This window comes from Haliotis asinina, chromosome 11 (genome assembly GCF_037392515.1).
Source record: "Haliotis asinina isolate JCU_RB_2024 chromosome 11, JCU_Hal_asi_v2, whole genome shotgun sequence".
In the NCBI taxonomy this organism is placed as follows: Eukaryota; Metazoa; Mollusca; class Gastropoda; order Lepetellida; family Haliotidae; genus Haliotis; species Haliotis asinina.
The window spans coordinates 25,423,308-25,444,121 of NC_090290.1; the positions used below are offsets into that span (position 1 = coordinate 25,423,308).

Genomic DNA, 20,814 nt, shown 5'->3' on the forward strand with positions numbered 1-20,814 from the left:
GATGAGAATAACCACATTATTTTCCCTTTTCTGCAATGCAAATGTCCAGAATGAGGCATCTCTAGATTTTCCTCACTTTCAAGATCTCCATCTCACTGGAGCTATTTTAGTGTATTCTATTTATCTGTTTCTTTCAAAAATCCATACATTCAGAGACATTAAGCTAATGTTCAGTTATCGGCTCGGTAGTATCATTATACATGCAAAGGTACTCCATTGCAGTTCTGGGGAGAGCTCCGAGATACTACAGGTAGCGATATATAGTACGACATACAGAAGTCCAGTCTGCAGTCAGTTGTTATCTGGCGACTAAGTAATTAGTGGTTCTAGACTAGTTCCATATAGTCAGATGGCACGAACAAAACTACAGGAGTCCATTGACGAGAACCATGCTCACATCTGGGGCGTGATGCTGATCGTCTCCTTTACATTGGGGACCAGATTAATTACATTAGTGTTAGTATCACATGAACAGCTCATGTTTTAGTTTCGGTATCTTCCGTTTGGACTTAATTCGTACATGCGAGCATCGAAAACAGATATTATAACTGCAGACAGTAAATCTCCAATTCATACATTTGGAAAAACTGTCGTCTAAAAAATCAAGTACAACCTGAAAAGGGCTTTCTCAAGCGCCATACGTCTCCTGTCGGTTTGGCCAGTGAACCGTAAACCGTCAAGCTAAATAACCAGCTGTGACGCGCTCAGATGGTATAATTGGGTTGGTGGCAGCACCGACTCCATTATCGCTACCTGTTTCGTTATAAAGCGGAGCGTGACAGTGATACCCTGATCTTCAAACTATTGCTTTGCATACACCTGAGAATGAGTGTGTTTGAATTGAACTGTTGGTCGGCCGCGTAAAGATGTAACACACATGTACACTGATTCAAATAATGTCTATTCGTACTTAGCTCGAATAGAGGTACTTGTCACATTAGGTCCCGGGATTATATACACACTTGTTGACAAAACTTGACCAGCAGATGCGGGATGCAATGTATACTGTAGCAAAAATAATTATACATTCAGAAATATATAGACGCCATTTTGAGATGTTTGATTAAATCCATTACATTGTTCATCCTTGAAGTTTATTTCACAAAATGAATGCGTAAGCAAGAGCTATGACGATGGGTTTTAAATCAAAATGATACATAGCAATCAGTTTTATAAACAATAAATTATCATGGATAAAAGCGATTGCAATTAAAAAAAACCCCAACGATCCATTCTTATATCAAGGCCACGTGTACCGATACCTCCAGAGGACATGTGGCCACTGTCGATGAGTCTTAGGACCCATTATAATGAGGACGTATGTGCACGCACTCTCCCTCGGTATATATAGAGACTGCGCAACGCTCTCTGTCATCAGTCATCTCATCCCAGCACCATAGCAAGCTGAGTGAGGCCTCTGTTTTCACGTTTACCTTGTTTCCAGAATTTTCAAGCATCTTTTAAACGACTCATCATGGTAAGTACATTTTTCACCTGAAAATTGAACACAACTTTGGCTCTCAATCACAATCAACAATCGCCGAGATTTTTCAATGCGACAGATTTTCCGTACAAATAGACATAATTTATTATCGGTTAAGCAACGTGGCAAGGAAACCGTTTTAATTTCGATGTACAAACAGGGCAGAAATCTTGTGAACCACCGTCTGTCTTCCGCACCACGCCCCTGCCGTTTAAAGGGCAGTCCTTTTAAATATCGATCTTGCTATCGCTCCAGACATTTCTGTGTTTGGAATATGTAGCACGTAATTTCACTCTACAACATCGCGTTTTATTTAAGTGTATGGTGTACAATTTTAAACTGCAGTTTTCGCTTAGTCACCCAGTCACTCTTGTGAAGTTGTCCAGCATGTCTTCATCACTAGTGGGGCTGTAGATAACAAGCTCTGAACATCAGGCTGTTATGGGTACCTGGAACGATGCCGGGCGGGAATATCACTTTCGTTATAACGCACCGTGCGCGCAATAGAAATCGTTTTCAGAGAAACTATGTCGATCTTATGCCTTATATTCCTTATAAAGGCAAAAGTTGCAACAGTTAAGTCTGATTTTTATATTTGTTTTGACAATCGTAGTCGTTATTCGTTAAAGCGAATTATTTCCTTGCGATGACACGTGATGTACGAAAATGAAGACAGAAAATGTACATGACACTACACATGACTCGAAGTTGCACTAAGTAATGCCACGAGTCCTTGCGTAGTTAAAGCGCATGAGTCATACTCATCCTGCTTTCGAAATGTTTTGTAAATACTTGTACTTTTGAATAAGATGGATTCAAGCTGAGACGGCCATTGGGATTTAAAGAGCTCCATCTGATTTGAAAGCTGACCTAGTTTAACCGACTTTGTTGGTCGGGAGTACCACGACAAAGTTATTCAGTACACGATGGCAGTTTTTTAGTGGAAACAAATTAAGGTCAGAGTGAAACCTGGACGACAGTAACATCCGAGCCCAACTCCGAGTGACAATGTGTTGCTTTTCCTGCTCGACCTACATTCTAAACACGGTTACATCTAAATAGCAGCGCATCTGGTTTTTATTACAAGTAGCTGCAAGCTTACATCATTCAGTCAGCAGACGACCCTGTTCGGTACGACTTAGTGGGACGGACGTACATGGAGTTACATTAACCCACCCATTATCTCAGATCCCGTGTGGCTAATTGATGAATTACGCTTTATATTACGTCTAACATTTGCTTCTGCGTGTGGGGCCAATTATGAATTTTGATATTGTGGCTATGGCACTTCCATGTTATATTGCTTGAAAAAAACTGGCATTCCTTTTATTGTGTTGAAAAGTTGTAGCAAGCAGGTGAAGTATTTATCTGAAGGCAACACCATTGGTATTTGAACTAAGATTATTCAAATTTGGGAGTTGGTCAGCAACCCAAAGACCGTACTGGTCTCGGTGTGTATTCATGTGAACTCGGTGTGAGCGAGGCCAGTGTGCACAGCCAAGCAACATGTCCTTGATTTGTTAAACTCGCAGTAAGAAAACACCAACACTAGCTTGTTTGTTTCCATACCAGGCACCATGTACATTATCATTCACTGTCAAGCGTTTATATCATGTCTTAAAGTCATCACCTCGGTTTGTTGCCCATCGATGACTAGTAAAATGATAGTCAGTATCGATGTCGGTGAGTGCTGTATAACGAGGTTCGGCTATAAGGCGATAAGTGACGTTGCCAACAGGTCATTGTGGCTACATCAGTATCTGTTGCTGTGTGCTCCTACTTGTCTCACTGCATGCATAAAACTGGGTCATGACGTTCTTTGTCAACGTCTTGTGCTTGTGTTTTGAAAGGGACAATTATAATAATAGATGATGATATATTTTTGCGTATTCAGAGAAAGAGTCATTATATTTGATCCTCTTACATATTAAACTCTCATATTGTCAAAAGTGGGATTAAATATTCATACTAATATGTTGTACACCTATCTAATGGCTTGGGAAGAAAATTCTGCATTAAAAGGTGATACCGTGATGCGAACAACAGGACTTTAAAATCAATAAGGGAGTTGCACTTACGCAACTGTAGGCAGATTGTACGATGTAGCAGGTGATTATCAGATGCACGGTAACTGAAGCTTGCTTTGTTGCTTAAAGCCATACTCTGCAATATTCGGCCATTTAGTTACTTAAAAGTTGTATGTCAACACGCGTGTATCAGATGGTCGATGTTTTCAGGACTAACATGTATTGGTTTCAAGGGCATGCATAATGCTATATTTATCAATATTCGCCGACGACAGGTGGGCGTAGAGAAGTAGAGCCCTTTATCATAATGAATCTACTATTCCTGAGAAAACCTGCTGTTATTTCGGTGCAAGTCGGTAGCGAGTGAAGAATTCCCGACATACCAGTTGTGTTATTAGCATTTTCAGTGTGATAGGCAGCACCGTTTAAGTAATAATCCGGTGATCGCTTGAGACCTACTTTCATCACGTTCTGAACACGCAGTCTCGATATAACGTGATAGAGGCTGCTTTAAGCAGCCGGCGTTCTGGTTGACACGTATGAACGCCGAGGTTTCAAGGTATTTACCAACTGAGCACACCATCCTAGTTAAAGCAGTTTCAGCTTGTACATCACTGGTACTAGGACGGTTAATGACTCATTCGACATTTTCGTGGTGATTGGTTCATCCTGTTTGTTCAACCTACCGTATACAGAATAAGTGATGCATAGATAGATATATATGTGGCGACCCGTCTTTCATTCACACCCAAAGAAAAGGAGACTATCACATCTTTCCCAAATGTAATATAATGGGCCAGCGAGTTGCTGCACTTGACAACCGACACAGCCAAAAATGACAAGAGTCCTTTTTTGTCCTCAAGGTTAGCCCAATTTATCAGGTCTCGAAGACATTTGAGTTATGTGATCTACACATCACGTGTAGCTAGGGGCTATTTCTGTTTATCTGCGTCACATATTGCCTGTAGGTGCAAGGTGGTGATAAATCAAATGAGGGAATATTTAGAGGCTATTCACCATTACGCAGTATAGGACTGTCAGATGAAAGCCTTGCCCTTTTCAACCCAATAAATGATTATCAAATTTTTTCACGTGTATTCATATGTCCCAATAAATGTTAGGTTGTCAGGAATGAATAGACAATGGAAGCTGTCTAAACCGGCACCTGTTGAGACTGATGAAATAGTCCGGTTAGACAATGTGCCGGATTGTAGAGCGGATGACAATAAGAACAAACCGCGAATGAGAGTTTGCGCCGGCGTTGACAACTAACCGGATTGGACAGATACCGGATTGGACAGCTTCCATTGTATACATGTACATTGATGAAATCAGTCGATGAGGAAAGTAACGAAGTTTGAGAAATTTCGATGTTGATTTTAAATAATTTAAGGTTTCATTTAATATTTGTTTCCAGAGGGAATGTATCTCTATCCACGTCGGCCAGGCCGGAGTCCAGATGGGCAATGCATGCTGGGAGTTGTATTGTCTAGAGCATGGCATCCAGCCTGATGGTCAGATGCCCTCTGACAAGACCATCGGGGGTGGTGACGACTCCTTCAACACCTTCTTCAGCGAGACTGGAGCAGGGAAACACGTCCCAAGGGCCGTCTTCATCGACCTTGAACCCACTGTTGTTGGTAAGTGTCGTGGTTAAGAGTGATTTATAGCCTTTTCGATTATATTACAGGCTGTTTTCATTACTTTAAAGGTATTACACTAGATAATCATTAAATTGAGAAGTATCTAAAACATCAGGATGAATCTTTCGAGGAAAATGTTATTGATGATTGGATAATCTTTGGCGATTAATCGTCACCATTATTTAGGGGGGAAAGCAGAATCTATACGTCAAATGGACATATAATCATGGTCCATGTCTGTTCAACAGATGAGGTCCGTACCGGCACCTACCGCCAGCTGTTCCACCCCGAGCAGCTCATCACCGGCAAGGAGGACGCCGCCAACAACTACGCCCGTGGTCACTACACTGTTGGCAAGGAAATTATCGACCTTGTCCTTGACCGTATCAGGAAGTTGGCTGACCAGTGCACTGGACTCCAGGGCTTCCTCATCTTCCACAGCTTTGGTGGCGGCACCGGCTCCGGCTTCACCTCTCTCTTGATGGAGCGGTTGTCTGTGGACTACGGCAAGAAATCCAAGCTTGAGTTCGCCGTTTATCCAGCTCCTCAGGTGTCGACCGCCGTGGTGGAACCCTACAACTCCATCCTGACCACCCACACCACCCTGGAACACTCTGACTGCGCCTTCATGGTCGACAACGAGGCTATCTACGACATCTGCCGCCGCAACCTTGACATTGAACGACCTTCCTACACCAACTTGAATCGTCTGATTGGCCAGATTGTCAGCTCCATCACTGCCTCTCTCCGATTTGATGGTGCCCTGAACGTGGATCTGACCGAGTTCCAGACCAACTTGGTGCCCTACCCACGTATTCATTTCCCTCTGGCAAACTATGCCCCAGTCATCTCTGCAGAGAAGGCCTTCCATGAGCAGCTTAGTGTTGCTGAAGTCACCAATGCTTGTTTCGAACCCGCCAACCAAATGGTCAAATGCGATCCCCGACACGGCAAGTACATGGCCTGCTGTCTGCTTTACCGTGGTGATGTCGTCCCGAAGGACGTCAACGCTGCTATCGCCACCATCAAGACGAAGAGAAGCATCCAGTTCGTCGACTGGTGTCCAACTGGTTTCAAGGTGGGCATCAACTACCAGCCACCAACAGTTGTTCCCGGTGGTGACCTGGCCAAGGTCCAGAGAGCCGTCTGTATGTTGGCAAACACCACCGCTATCGCCGAGGCTTGGGCTCGTCTTGACCACAAGTTCGACCTGATGTACGCCAAGCGAGCCTTCGTCCACTGGTACGTGGGTGAGGGTATGGAAGAGGGAGAGTTCTCCGAGGCTCGTGAGGACTTGGCAGCTCTGGAGAAGGACTACGAAGAGGTTGGTGTTGACTCACTCGGCGAAGAAGGCGAAGAGGATGAGGGGGAAGAATACTAAACAGGACACGCCCATTTCGCATATTCCACTCGTCTGTTTTTCAGCTCAACACCATTTCCGTTCAGAAACGTTTATGTTGAAACTGTCTTTGTAATGCTACGATTGTTGTTGTTCACGTATTCGTTCATGTTGTTAAGTTTTGAATTGAAATTTTAAACTGGATAGATCTGAAAATTAAAAAAAAATCATGCAGGCGACATATGACTTTGTCTTGCGTTTTCCAAATCTGCTGAGAACAAAACAAAGTGCACAATTAAGGTGCTAGTTTGGAAGGGGTTGAACTGCGGCCAGGAGAAGCCATGGCTCCTTGTGAAAATTCGGGTTGTATAGGTCACAGATCTTTGACCGAGGCATGACGAGTTGCTATGGAATAGCCTTGCGGTGAAAGCGGTCTCTTGTCCCGTTTCGATACCTCTTGGTGATGTGATTGGATCATTGCCAAAAGCAGCGAAATACATGCCCATTGGCTCTCCATCATTTGTGGCTTGAATGTTGGATCATAACATCGATAGATGAATTGTCTGGTCCAAAATATTTAAGGACCATAAAGCTGTAATATTGCTCAGTGGGGCAACTGACACGCACACAATTACAGCTCATCCATATTTGTGAGATAGCACCTTCCACACACTGCGGACCTCCTCCGTTGTGTAGCGGTTAGAGTGTCAGCCCGGAGAACGGAAGGTTCAGGGTCCGGTTCGATCCCCGGTCGCGTCATACAAAAGACCTTAAAATATGGTACCAGTTCCCTGACTGGTGCTAGGCATTAATTGGTAAAACAAGGATTGGTCAGCTTTGAGTTCATGTGTCAGTTTTATAGAGTGTGGTATTCATACGTAAATGTGGCATGGAATCCTGGTGAACTAGCACTATAAGCACCAGCTTAAGTCTGGGCTAGCACAAACAGACACACGTACGCACGTCATCACGCGTGTGAGAAATAGTCTCACGTACGACGATATACACGTAGCCCATTTCACCTCACCCTACAGACAGTTCTCGGCGTACTTCTGTCTTTCAGTTTCTAACGTGGATACTTCAAAAGGATATAAATTTACGTGCTGACATTTTTGTCTGTGGGATGGGAGCCTCATTCTCGTGTACAATTATATAGCGTCAAGGCGACAACATCATATTCTCACTAAAATGTCCTAAATATTGGCTACGACTCCTAAATCGTCACATGTGTATCCCCGTTAGCCGCAGAAGGATCAGCTGATCTTGTGTTGTAACATCACATTGTACCTCTACGAATCTTATTTTGTCAACGTCTAGTTGATCTCAGTGTAGGAGCAGGCTTTAACCCTGGGTTTTGCCTCGTATCAAAATGGCACCATGATATTGTGAACACGTTGCTAAAAGTATTAGTAAATCTTCCACTCAAACCTTTTCCGCTTCGGTTTGGCCCTCATGCGTCAAAAGATTCGATCGCCCTTCTTACAGCCAAGAAGAGTGATTGGCCTTAGAAGTACTCACTCCTATTAGATATGCCAACTTATATTAGACCGACGAGATGTATGCAACTCTATTGTGAAGAAAGCTTTCACACACTTCGTGAAGGTGACTCGGTTCTAGGTGGGGGTGTTCATGTGCATACAGCTCAGATCACAATCAGTTTAAGCTAAGCAATATTGGGTGTAGAGGGTTCTTGGATGGGTGGCCGCGTTTGGCAACTTGACTCTTGAACGTTTCTGCTTCAGAAAGAAACACACGTGATTATGTGGTCTCACCTTGGGGAAGTGAGTTTGTTCTAAATTGCCTCTGTTCGCCCAGCGGTAAAATGGTACCCGGTGGCAATGTAAATTTTCTAGGCAGTCAGATTAGCTATGCCTAAAAGTTCCTAATCCTCAATTATTCACTAAACCGAAATTTGAATGTAGCTATAGAAACTAAACAAAATAGATGAGAACAGGAAATTGTCGACATGACGTGGTATTCATCATTAAGCTGCTAATGTGATGAACATGTTTATCTGGTCATGATCTTGCACGATTTGAAAGTGTATTGTAACTTAACAAGTCGGAGAGAGTGATATATTTACAAAATGACCGAATGAAAATTGATGAGCCAATGACTGGACATTTAATGGTGCGACTGCGTGAATACTATCCTCGAGTTACCTGGCAAGTGGCGATCTCGGACACTGCCCGGTGGGATAACAACCTTCCAGCGCCTCACAGACAGCTAGAGTTATCAGGGGTCATAAATAAGTGTCTGCGCTATGTGCATGCTGTTGGTGTGGAATTGGTATCATTATCTCTGAGCGTATAGTCGCACACCACTGCGTCCCGCCAAATGGCTGGAATATTGCTGCCTTCGACATTAAACAACAAACTAGATCAACGCGTGCTTTTTTCTCTCCAAGGCAATTTGCGAATGTTTAAGGCTGTACAATCACCTTACAGTGTTTGGCGGTTCTGAAATACCCAGGATCCTTGTTAACCGACAAGACGAAAGTCCGCATACTATGCCCTATGTACGTGTGAAGTCGTCAGTTGGTTACCATGATGGTTTAGTCTGGGATGCCACTGGGTACGGTCTTCACGTATTCGTCGCAATTTTAACCAGCATCTTTTCGTCATTACTATTCGGCATGTCCCGGATCGAGCTCGGAGCCTTGTATTTGGGGAATGTACAACAATTTATAGCAGTATCCTTGTTCTGATTGGTATATAGCATCACGTTACTCTGACTAACCTTGGTCCTATGGTCAATGGGGATTTGGCCATAGTGAGGGTTAAAGGCCACTGTGAACAGGTTCTCAGTTACATTACGGAGTGTAAGTTTACCTCGTAGAAATCTAAATTAATGCAGACCTCAAACGTTTGTCATCTGAAAACAACCTCACCCAACTCCCACACCCCGACCCACCTGCGGGAGCACGCACTGAATAATCTAAAAACATGAAAGGAGAAGAATGGGTTCGAACTCAGAAGTGTTGTTTATTTTGTGGTGTGACCAAGCGAGACAAATAAGCACATGTAATCGTGGCGCTTCAGACCACCTCGTATTCTCCCTACTTTTCACCAGTAACTTAAACTGACACAAAAAATGGGTGTCTCATAATAATATGTATAACAGATCAACATGTGCCTCGTATTCGGATTGCATTTCCCAACATGAGAATAGCTCTCACAATATCGTGCAAGGCTACAACACAAAACTCCCACCATGCACCAGCGGTCGAACAGGTCAGGAAACACATCCGGAAGACAGAAACAAAAGGACACTGTAGTAACACTAACCACAATTTGAGATCGACATTCGGGATATGTGTCGTTACAGATCTCCTGCCAGCAGTTTGAACTATATCCTCTTCCCGACACAATTGATAAATTATACCCTATGCTATGTCATGCCGGTATTTGGCTATTCTTACGCACTAATTGAATCTGTTCATGAAAAACTATATTGTTTGGAACAGCGTATGTATAATAGCATGCGAAATAGCATCGGTTTGTTATTATTATGCCAGACAGGTGCCCAACCACAACTCAGTGTTACACTTTCCGCCCATGCATTTTTCTACACACTAAAACCAAGTATACAGCAGTCTAAGTAAACTTACTCTCAGTGCTTTTCGTTGGAGTGTAACCAAAAGCACTGAGCCTCAGTAGTGGAGTGTAACCAAAAGCACTGAGCCTCAGTAGTGGAGTGTAACCAAAAGCACTGAGCCTCAGTAGTGGAGTGTAACCAAAAGCACTGAGCCTCAGTAGTGGAGTGTAACCAAAAGCACTGAGCCTCAGTAGTGGAGTGTAACCAAAAGCACTGAGCCTCAGTTTACTTAGACTGTGTATACATCAGGGAAAGCATATAGTCTCCCTTGTAGGATTCACTCTCGCCAGGGTTCAAATTAAATGGACTTATTTATTTCTATCAGAGCTATATTTTCATGGACCAATTTAAGCTTGAAGCCTCAGTTTGGCCTACTCATCAAAGGGCAGTTGTTTACAGCGAAGAGGAACATGACACAAGTGAGCAGTTGACAACAGGAACCAGGCCATTGATTAGAGTTGTCTCCCTTACATTCCTCTCTTGTTACGGAAACACGTTGCCTTAGTAGTAGAATGTTTGTAAATATGCTTGGACCGTTCTAGCGTCACTAGCTTTGAGTTATAACCCCGTCATTTTCATAAAACGTACAGCAATGAGTTACTACGGCGGTGCATACCAACAGCACCCGTACAGCGGCCAGCAGCAGCCTGCGTATGGGCAGCAGTATCAACAACACGCCTACCAACAGCCAGCCTACAACCAACAGCACCTGCGGCAGTACCAACAACAGTGGCAGCAGAGTCAGCACTACGGGCAGTATGGCAACTATTACCAACAGAATGTCTTCTCCGTTCAGGCACACCAGGTACACGTGTCGGAAACCATTGCCCAATACCCTTAGTATTCTGTGATAAAAACTGTCCGCGGTCAACGCCCATCAAGTGATAAGACAGTTGGGTCTCTGTCACTAGCTATCACCAAGGCAACACTATCGTTAGCCAGCTAGGTCGTCACTTGTCAACGTGTTATGGATGTCTAGATGAAATATATTATACAATGCACAAACCAGCGGCTGTGCATTTTATATTTAGTTATTATATTTCAGGCTTTCCAGTTCAACAGTGTTGATGAGCTTCGCCATGTGTTTATGTTAGAGATGTCCAAGAATCCTGAGAACCAAGTGAGTGCAAAATTCGGCAATATTCCAGTTATAAGGTGGCGTCTGTAAATAATCGAGTCTGGACCAGACAACCCTGTGATCAACAGCATGAGCATCGATCTGTGCAATTGGGAACTGATAACATGTGTCAACTAAGTCAGCGAATCTGACCACCCGGCCCCTCCTCGTATAACAAGCATTGTTGCCTTTTATGGCAAGCATTGGTTGCTGAAGGCCTATTCTACCCCACACCTTCATGGGTCTTGTACCAAGTAACACATCTAAATAATCCTTACATTTATTCACAGTACCATTTGTTATGTTCTGATTCACACGTTGAAACTAAAAAATTAAGCAGGAGGAGAACTAGGTGTAAAACTAACACACAGAAATTAAACATGTTAAATGTGATGCAATGAACAATTCCTTGAAAATAGGATGCTTGGAAAATCGAAAATTTTCTGTGCATCAGATGAGGGGGGCATAACATTCCATCACAGTACCAGCCTAACTCTACAAGTGCGATGTTATAAGACTACCTCACATTCAATGACGCTTTTATGATAGTTTTGAACAGTTTCTTTAATGATTCACATGTCTTGTTTGTATCAAGCTACTTATGGTAATTTTCTTTCTTTTTAGAATAGGAATGCAATTCAAGCTGAGGATTTGGTGAACATTCTGAACAACACACCAAGTATAAGGAATTACTTCCGAGGTAGGGAGACCACAAGTACTGGACAGACATTGTGGAGAAGCTATCACTTGTTGCATTACACTGGGTTAGGGGCAATCTTGTATTTAGGATGCATTAAGAATAAAGACATATGTATCAAAGTTTCAAACTAGTCATACTAGCAGTTGACAGCATCATTGTCTCAATGTTCATTATAGATATTTAATTTCCATGTGCAGATTGCCAATGGACAGCAGTAAAACTAAGAAACATAGAAAATATTCGGGGCTAGGATCTGTGATAATAATTTAAAATGCCTCTCCAAATTTTCCTTCAAACTGATTGTATTGAACTCTGCACTGAGGATATGTATCGGTTGCCATTTCAGTGAACTGGAGTCGTGAATTATGCAGGTAATTAAATTTTTTGTAAATATAATTTCAAGTATTTTAAAATTCTAATATTGTTCTATAATGTCCTCCATACAGTGCTTTAAAACATTTGAAGAGTTGTGAAATTGATGTGTACCGTGATTGACATGTGTAACAGCAAGTAAAGGAAGGATTAAACTGTCATCCCGTACATGGCATTAGATCTACACACCGATGGATTTCTCTGTGAATTTTGAAAATACCAGTCAACTTCCTTTCATTATGTAAGGAACTAACAAGCATACCACAGGTTTGCTTAGAATTAAAAGAAGTATCCAAAGTGTTCTCGGTGTAAAGTCTGTCCTAAAACTATGAATACTTGCAACCTTTCCTTCCACTGTTTATCTTGAGTATATCTGTGTCTTTTCTTTTCCAGCATAATGATCGCCATGTTGGATGTATCCTTGACATGGGACTCACTGACATGTCATGATGACACAAGATTCCCTGCTTCTAGACATGGATTACAGGATACACTCTAAATGTGGGAGTTATCTTGGGATTCATTGAAGTCACATGCAGTGTGTGTGTTTGTAACAGCTAAGTTTGGTATCCATGCAGTCTTTTCATTAGGGCTTTGTATTGGCAAATAAATTATGTTGCAATAAATTGTGATTGTGCTACCTATATTACTATACCTATTATGATATATTGGGTACTTATGTACAGTTAGTGCCACTTAAGATCAAACACATATCAATTCTAGATGTAGTTTCTTCATTATAGGTCTCTATGCATACATTATATGGTTCTGATAACAGTAATCTAGAAATTAGGATGCATCATCAGGGCTTCCAGAGTCTTTTTATAAATATATAGGATAACAGTCTCTCGTTTTGTTAGTGAATAAGGAAGAAAAACATCTACTATGAATGAAAGTCACTTTAGACTTTAATTTAGACCATAAAAATAATTACAAAAACTTCATTGATGTACTTTATGCAATATCAGTTCTCAGAAAAAAACAAAATGTTACAACTTGTATCACTTGAGAAGGGTATTGTGATATACTGGTATACCAGTAATACCATACAGTCCTACTTTTCATAGCGTTTACAATATGTGCCTGACTTTCAGTAAAGTCACACGTTTTCTGATTTGAAAGGTGTGTTTGTGCCTGACAGTCTGAGACAGGCTTTTCTGTTCCTGATTGTCCATTTGTTTTAAGATATTCTTAACATGGGCATTTTTTATGTATTTCAACCAATTTTAATCCTAATCCCATGAGTTGGAAAAGTGATCTGTAATCCAGCTAGTTTAAGTGAGTCTATTCTGCATGGTACAAAAATTTCCCTGAGCTTGTACAGAGATCCCAAGATGGCTTTATGCAGTGGGAGGAGTTCCTGGAGCTCCAGCAGTGTCTTGTGGCTTGGCATAATGTCTTCTGTCAGCACGATGCCAACCGATCAGGTTTCATCGAGTCGTGTGAGCTAGTCAGGGTCATCACTGGTCTGTTTGGTAGGTTTTTACTCAACATTCCTGAGGTCTATGGATAGTCACCTTCTTTACTGCACTGAATGTGACGTTTCAGTGCAGCCACTAACACTGTTACCAACCAATGCCACTTGCCTCTTGTATTTCCTTCATCTTTACAACTTCTGAAATGCCTTTCAAAGAAGACATACGGGACTTCCGGGTATGTGGGGTCCGGGTAAATGGGGTTCGACTGTATTCACTTTCTGTTTTTGTCTCTCAATTTTTAAGCTGTCATGGTGCTTTTGTAGCTTAAAATGGAACCATAGGTGCAGCTATGAAATATTACAAAGAATTGAAGAAATTTTAAAATCAGATCTGGCAAACTTTCTTTGTATTCTTTTCAAGTTCACCATGAATTGTTTTATTTTCATCCTATTATTTTTGGTGAATTGAGGTCTGAAAATAGAGTAAAATATATTGCCATTTTTATATCCCATATATACATTGAAAAATCACAAAGCTAATATCATCCATGGGGTAACTACCTTTATGAAAAAAAGGCTTAGCTTACACATGATTTTTACTATTAAAGTTGGGCAGGCTCTCAATACTGTCTAAATACATGTATAAAGCTTTGCACCCTATCAGGCGTACATGAAAAAACATGGCTTGCTGTGCGTCTGTCATTTGTCTTATGGTTTTGTGCACATGATATAAAAATGATCAATCGTTAAGGCAAATCAGTCCATTTTGTAATAAACTTGTGATCTAACCCTTTGTCTTTTTTTCTTGTGAGTATATTGATTCTGTTTTCATCATTCCTCTTTTAGTTCGAAATATAATGATGTGTACATCTCTCTTCCTCGCAGGTTATCAGATTTCACAAGAGGCTCTGACAACAATATTGAAGAGATACTCCAGGGTTGTTCCCCCTGGGCGGTGTCTGGTGGCTTTTGATGACTTTGTGTCTGTCTCAGTGAGACTACGGGCATACACTGGTGAGGCCTGTGTCAGTGATAAATGTAGTAAAATATATACTTCTCAGTAGGTAGGTCAGTATAGGCTGTATTCAATGCAGGCTGCATGTTCAACTAATCACTCTTTTTCTCATCTACATTATTTCTGAGAGTCTACACATATTTAAGAAAGGTTTTGATGAAATACCTAACTTTAGATTAATATCATGGAATGTAAAGAGCTCCATTTATTTCTGCTTTCATTTTTTAACTGGAAGATTGCTGAGATCAGCCTGAAATAACATACATTGTTTGCCTTTCATTGTTTATTAGGTACTGGTATTGTTGTTGTTCTTTGTTTCAAGATGCCTTCAGGAAGAGGGATGCCCTGACCAATGGAGGGGAGACAGGGAGGAGCATGTTTGGCTATGATGATGTGAGTTGTTTGTATGTGTATGACATAAACAGTGTGCTGTATACTACAGGCAGTACCATCATTATATGGCATGTTTGGCTATGATGATGTGAGTTGTTTGTATGTGTATGACATAAAGAGTGTGCTGTATACTACAGGCAGTACCATCATTATATAACATGTTTGGCTATAGTGATGTGAGTTGTTTGTATGTGTAGGACATAAACAATGTGCTGTATACTACAGGCAGTACCATCATTATATAGCATGTTTGGCTATGATGATGTGAGTTGTTTGTATGTGTATGACATGAACAGTGTGCTCTATACTACAGGCAGTACCATCATTATAAAACATGTTTGGCTATAGTGATGTGAGTTGTTTGTATGTGTAGGACATAAACAGTGTGCTGTATACTACAGGCAGTACCATCATTATATAGCATGTTTGGCTATAGTGATGTGAGTTGTTTGTATGTGTATGACATAAACAGTGTGTTATATACAACAGGCAGTACCATCATTATATAACATGTTTGGCTATAGTGATGTGAGTTGTTTGTATGTGTAGGACATAAACAGTGTGCTGTATACTACAGGCAGTACCATCATTGTATTGCATGTTTGGCTATAGTGATGTGAGTTGTTTGTGTGTGTATGACATAAACAGTGTGTTATATACAACAGGCAGTACCATCATTATATAACATGTTTGGCTATAGTGATGTGAGTTGTTTGTATGTGTAGGACATAAACAGTGTGCTGTATACTACAGGCAGTACCATCATTGTATTGCATGTTTGGCTATAGTGATGTGAGTTGTTTGTGTGTGTATGACATAAACAGTGTGCTGTATACTACAGGCAGTACCATCATTATATAACATGTTTGACTATGATGATGTGAGTTGTTTGTATGTGTATGACATAAACAGTGTGCTATATACTACAGGCAGTACCATCATTATATAACATGTTTGGCTATGATGATGTGAGTTGTTTGTATGTGTATGACATAAACAGTGTGCTCTATACTACAGGCAGTACCATCATTGTGTAGCATGTTTGGCTATAGTGATGTGAGTTGTTTGCACATGTATGACATAAACAGTGTGCTATATACTACAGGCAGTACCGTCATGATCAGAAGATGTTCAGTGTTACATGTGTTCTATCATAAACTGCAGCTTACTTCAGTGAAAGACACTTTACTAGGTGGATAAGTGGCTGAAAGTCCTGAGATTCCAGAATCAACTTTTCAGACATACACAGAAAATATATTCACATGTTTCAGTTCCTGAGATGTGTGATGTGCCTGTGATATTCTTCAGCCAATCCTATGAGACCTTCATTAGATGCAGTAAGTGTGGAGACAATCCAGCAAACATGTTTCTTAACATATGGACACAATAAGTATTACAACTCTATTATATCCCTGACATTCACAAGAAAGATTTCTTGGATTCCTGACTGTCTGGACCCATTAAGATCATGGTTGTACTGTAATTGATCTTCAGTAACCCATGCTTGTCGCATCAGACTACCAACAGGTCAGTCTTGCAGACTTGGTTGACACATGTCATCATAACCTAATTGTGTAGATCGATGGTCATGCTGTGTGGTCCAGGGGCCCATTTCACAAAACTCTCGTAAGCCTAAGATCTCGTAACTTTCCTTGTAGCATTCCAGCTTCCTATGTTTCAGTATAGGAGGTACCAATGCTACGAGAAAAGTTACGAGACCTTAGGCTTACGAGAGTTTTGTGAAATGGGCCCCTGATCCTGTAATTTACAGACCACCGTTGTACAGCTGGAATATTGCTGTGTGTGGCATAAAACTAAACTCGCCACCTGACTGCCTGAACATGACCCAATCGCTGTTACTCTTTCAGGCAGACATATGACCTCCAAACCCAGGGAAACATGTTAATTTCCTACTGCCTACCAGATAACCAGTTGTTTTAAATGTCAAGCTATTTTAGTTTCCTGTAACAATATAAAAGTGTATAGTTAAGGGATGGCTGTCATAATGGCATTCTTAAAGATCATTTATCTATCATTTTATTATTATTATTTTTATAATAATTTAATAATATAATAATTTGATAAGATAATAATTTATCTATCTAGTGGAGCTAGAAACTGTCACTTGTCCAAGTACAAACCAGGACTTGAAACTGACAAGAGTTTTCACCAGTTTCCGTCAGATCCAGTCGTCAGAGAAAAATGGATGTAGTTTGTTTGCAACCATCCTCGATATCTCCAGGGTATACGTTCCGATAAGTCTCCACTATACCCCGGATATATCAAGGATGGTTTGCAACCCACAGACATAAAAACATGTCATTTGTCCATGTGTATGTATGTTTGCCTAATTACATAATGTGGCAGAGACGGGACTCAGATGCATGAGTCATAAATCAATTTATTTTGTTTATGGCGTGTAGCCTGATAGGTGTTAAGATCAAATTGCATGTGGTCAATGGTTGAAGCTGTGTATTGCATATTGTCTTTAGCAGACAGGCAGGCAGACATATAGGTGTCAGTAAACCAGACATTGAGCTTTCTCAGTGAAAGAAGCTACTTACCACAATTAACAATTTTTTTATGTAATGAGCAGATTATTCACTTGTTTGTGTACACAACCAAGATTAGACTACTGCTCATGACCTTGTACTCTGGGCATGCATACTGTTCAAGCTCCGCGAACCTATTCACTGTGCATGCGTTTTGGGCACAGCGCAGCAGAGCTGTTGAAACCACTTTTTCCCCCAGCACTGGGAGAAATTTAGAGAATCGTTTGAACTCAGATTTCACGGACTTTTTTTTCAGCGCATTTTTTTCAACTTTATAGGTTGAATCTGCATTTTTGATGATTTATTTCGGTAAGAGCATACCAAAAGGTATCAGAATCTGCAAAGTTGTGTTGCATGTGACCTTTAATCAAGATATATATACTGGCTGGTTTCAATTTTAAGTGTAACAGTTTTTGCTGTGTTTTTTAAACATTTGTAAAAACTAAGTGAAAAATGAGTTTACTATTTATGAAATATGTTACATACAATTCTTTAATGCTTGAAAGTATATGTTTAAATATCCTTGGTATTTCTTTTTTAATGACTTCTGTGAGTTACTGCTGCAAACATTACAGATAGTAAAGTCAGAAAAGCCACAAGGAAGGACAGTATTTTGGACAGTATTTTGGACAGTATTTTGGACAGTATTTTGGTCATTTGTTGACTTTGACTTTGTTATTTGCTGATTAATTTCAGATACTCACCACTGAAAACCAAAGATCATGATCCTCAAGCAGACATTCATCTTGGGTCATGTGTTGATGTGGTGGTTCTATCAGAGATGGTTGGAGATACTATGAAGGTGTCAGAGGCTTCTACTTCTCATGAAAAACGACAAGTCTAACACTAGAGAAATTGAAGGGATATGTCTCCCTGAAATGGTGTCCTTTTATGAATATACTGAAAACATGCTGATTCAGCCTTAAGGAATATTCAGCATGTTTTGTTTTTCTACTTTACTGTAACTGTACTCATAAATGAATGTGATGAAAAATGAATATCAGTTAGGGGGTTTATGAAGTCCATTCATCTGTAGCAAGGTACGGGGACAAAGCCAGGATCAGTTGTTATTAATAATATTGCTTGTCATACATGGCGATAGAGCAAAGATCAATTGTTACTAATAACATTGCTTGTCATACATGGTGATAGAGCAAGGATCAGTTGTTATTAATAATATTGCTTGTCATACATGGCGATAGAGCAAGGATCAGTTGTTACTAATGCAATCATTCGTTGTACATCAGCAATAATGTGGACATTATAGCATGTCAGAACAAACTTTGTAGTAAGCAGTGATAGAGACTTGTGTACGTATTGCACCTCATGAGAGGGCACAGTGATAGTGATCTCGATATCAGAACATAAATTATTTTTACGAAGAATGTTCATTATGTTGATTATTATTCACGTTTGCCTTATCACAACTCTGGAAATGGATTATGTCCTTTCTAATCTAAACCTTCAGAATACTCTTTTGGATAAGACTGGTGATCTCACACTTTGCTGTATGAATTGAGGGATAATAATACATAGAAAAACTCTTAATACATTGTAGATGTATATTATTTCTGGACTATGTTCTTTGTTTTACCTCTGTGATGACTGTTATTGACTTACCAGCTGCTGATCTGGCAACTTAATACAAAACAATAGCATAACAGATACTTTTAAGATTTATCTGTTTTAAGGTATTTCTTGATTTTGGAAATGATGATTAATGCCTTTATTCATGTTGTATCTGTGAGATATTATGAGTGGGATAAGTTGTATCCATGGCAATTGTTGACAGTATAACTCTTTTAATGAATAAAATGCTGTGTGTAAAATATGCCCCAGAGACCTGATATTTGTGTTTTCTGCTGCCCAGCTTGTACTGAGGAATCTACTGACCATGCAGTCAAACTGAAAGTCAAATTCTCTGTCATTCTCATATTGTGGAAGTACCAAGGTCAGGTTACATGGTTAATTAGGAAGCATTGTAGAGTCTGTGTGTTTCAGGTTTTTGGGTGTGACCCTCACCATGTTGATCTTGATGTGAACTGTGAAGGTGAGGGTCACCCATGCCTTGCAAAATCTGTGGATTGGAGTGATATCAGTTGTGTGACCAACTTTTAGTACCAGGTCATTATGACCTACATTTCGTGAGGGATTTGTATATGCAAGAAATTTAAGGAATGCTAAACGTTACTTAAGCCTTGGCCAGAACTGCCTTTTACCCATGTCAGATTTAAGTGGAATAACAATTGTAAGTAGTTTTTCACAGCTTTTTTGTGTTTGACAGTGTAACTATATAGAGTACTTTTCAGTATTAGCTTTGAGTGTGTTTACCTTATAAAGCATTAAGCCACTGTGATGGACTGACGCCTTGTGAAACCCCTGAAACCTTTGTCATTATTTTGATAATAAGATGATGTAGGCTGACACAGACACAGATGCTTTGCCATTGACAAAAAGCGAGTTGTCTGTTTTTGTAAACCACTTTTACAACACCCAGTTTCGAAAAATGATCTGGAACCTTGCGAGTGTCATGAAAAGAAATAATTTATTGGAACAATTTATTTAGTGCACGGTATGGAAGCTTGCTGCACGTTATCTGATGTGTCACATAGAGGGTGGAACAACAGTATTTAGAGAGTTGGCCAGTGCAGTGATATTGAACAATTACCTACATTGTCTGTTAACAACACTTCATCAATAAACAGATAAAAACAGCACATCGTTTGTGAAGAAATACAACACATGTTGATGAGATTTTAAGGCACAGTCTTGTGACGCAGATTGAGTGGGTAAATGTTGTAGACAACACCTTTATGGGGTGTACCAAAGGGAGGCTTTGCCAGTGCAAATTGTTAATGTAAGCAAACTAGCAGGATGAAGGTTCTTCTTCCATGTCCCACATCGTTACAGAGAGGTGGATTACCTCTGGTTTATTCTGTATCTGAATAACCATGGTGACTGGGACTTGCAGAATTGCTGGCATGTTTGAAAGGAGAGTTACGGTGTGTATATCTATACACCAGGATTGTAAACAATTACATCCGAGAGCATGGATGTTTGGTTGGTTATCTGCTCCAGGCAGACTACAATACTGCATACGTTGTCTTCCACGTACAGTCACACCGTGTTAATGTGAACAGTGACTGTACATTATCTCTG

The 20,814-nt window shown here is 40.5% G+C and overlaps 2 protein-coding genes across 2 annotated transcripts; both read left to right on the plus strand.

Moving 5' to 3' along the window:
* Window positions 1–1,322: 1,322 nt before the first annotated feature.
* LOC137255751 (tubulin alpha-1 chain-like) lies at window positions 1,323–6,731 on the plus strand. The gene is made up of 3 exons (XM_067793264.1): window positions 1,323–1,477; window positions 4,928–5,150; window positions 5,402–6,731. The coding sequence occupies exons 1-3, from the start codon at window positions 1,475–1,477 to the stop codon at window positions 6,532–6,534; spliced, it is 1,359 nt and encodes a 452-aa protein (XP_067649365.1). The 5' UTR covers window positions 1,323–1,474; the 3' UTR covers window positions 6,535–6,731.
* Window positions 6,732–10,543: 3,812 nt separating this feature from the next.
* LOC137256076 (sorcin-like) lies at window positions 10,544–19,495 on the plus strand. Its single transcript, XM_067793770.1, has 10 exons — window positions 10,544–10,894; window positions 11,135–11,209; window positions 11,831–11,906; window positions 12,253–12,277; window positions 12,672–12,693; window positions 13,603–13,753; window positions 14,581–14,709; window positions 15,033–15,103; window positions 16,375–16,440; window positions 18,352–19,495. The coding sequence occupies exons 1-9, from the start codon at window positions 10,682–10,684 to the stop codon at window positions 16,399–16,401; spliced, it is 789 nt and encodes a 262-aa protein (XP_067649871.1). The 5' UTR covers window positions 10,544–10,681; the 3' UTR covers window positions 16,402–16,440; window positions 18,352–19,495.
* The last annotated feature ends 1,319 nt before the right edge of the window (window positions 19,496–20,814 follow it).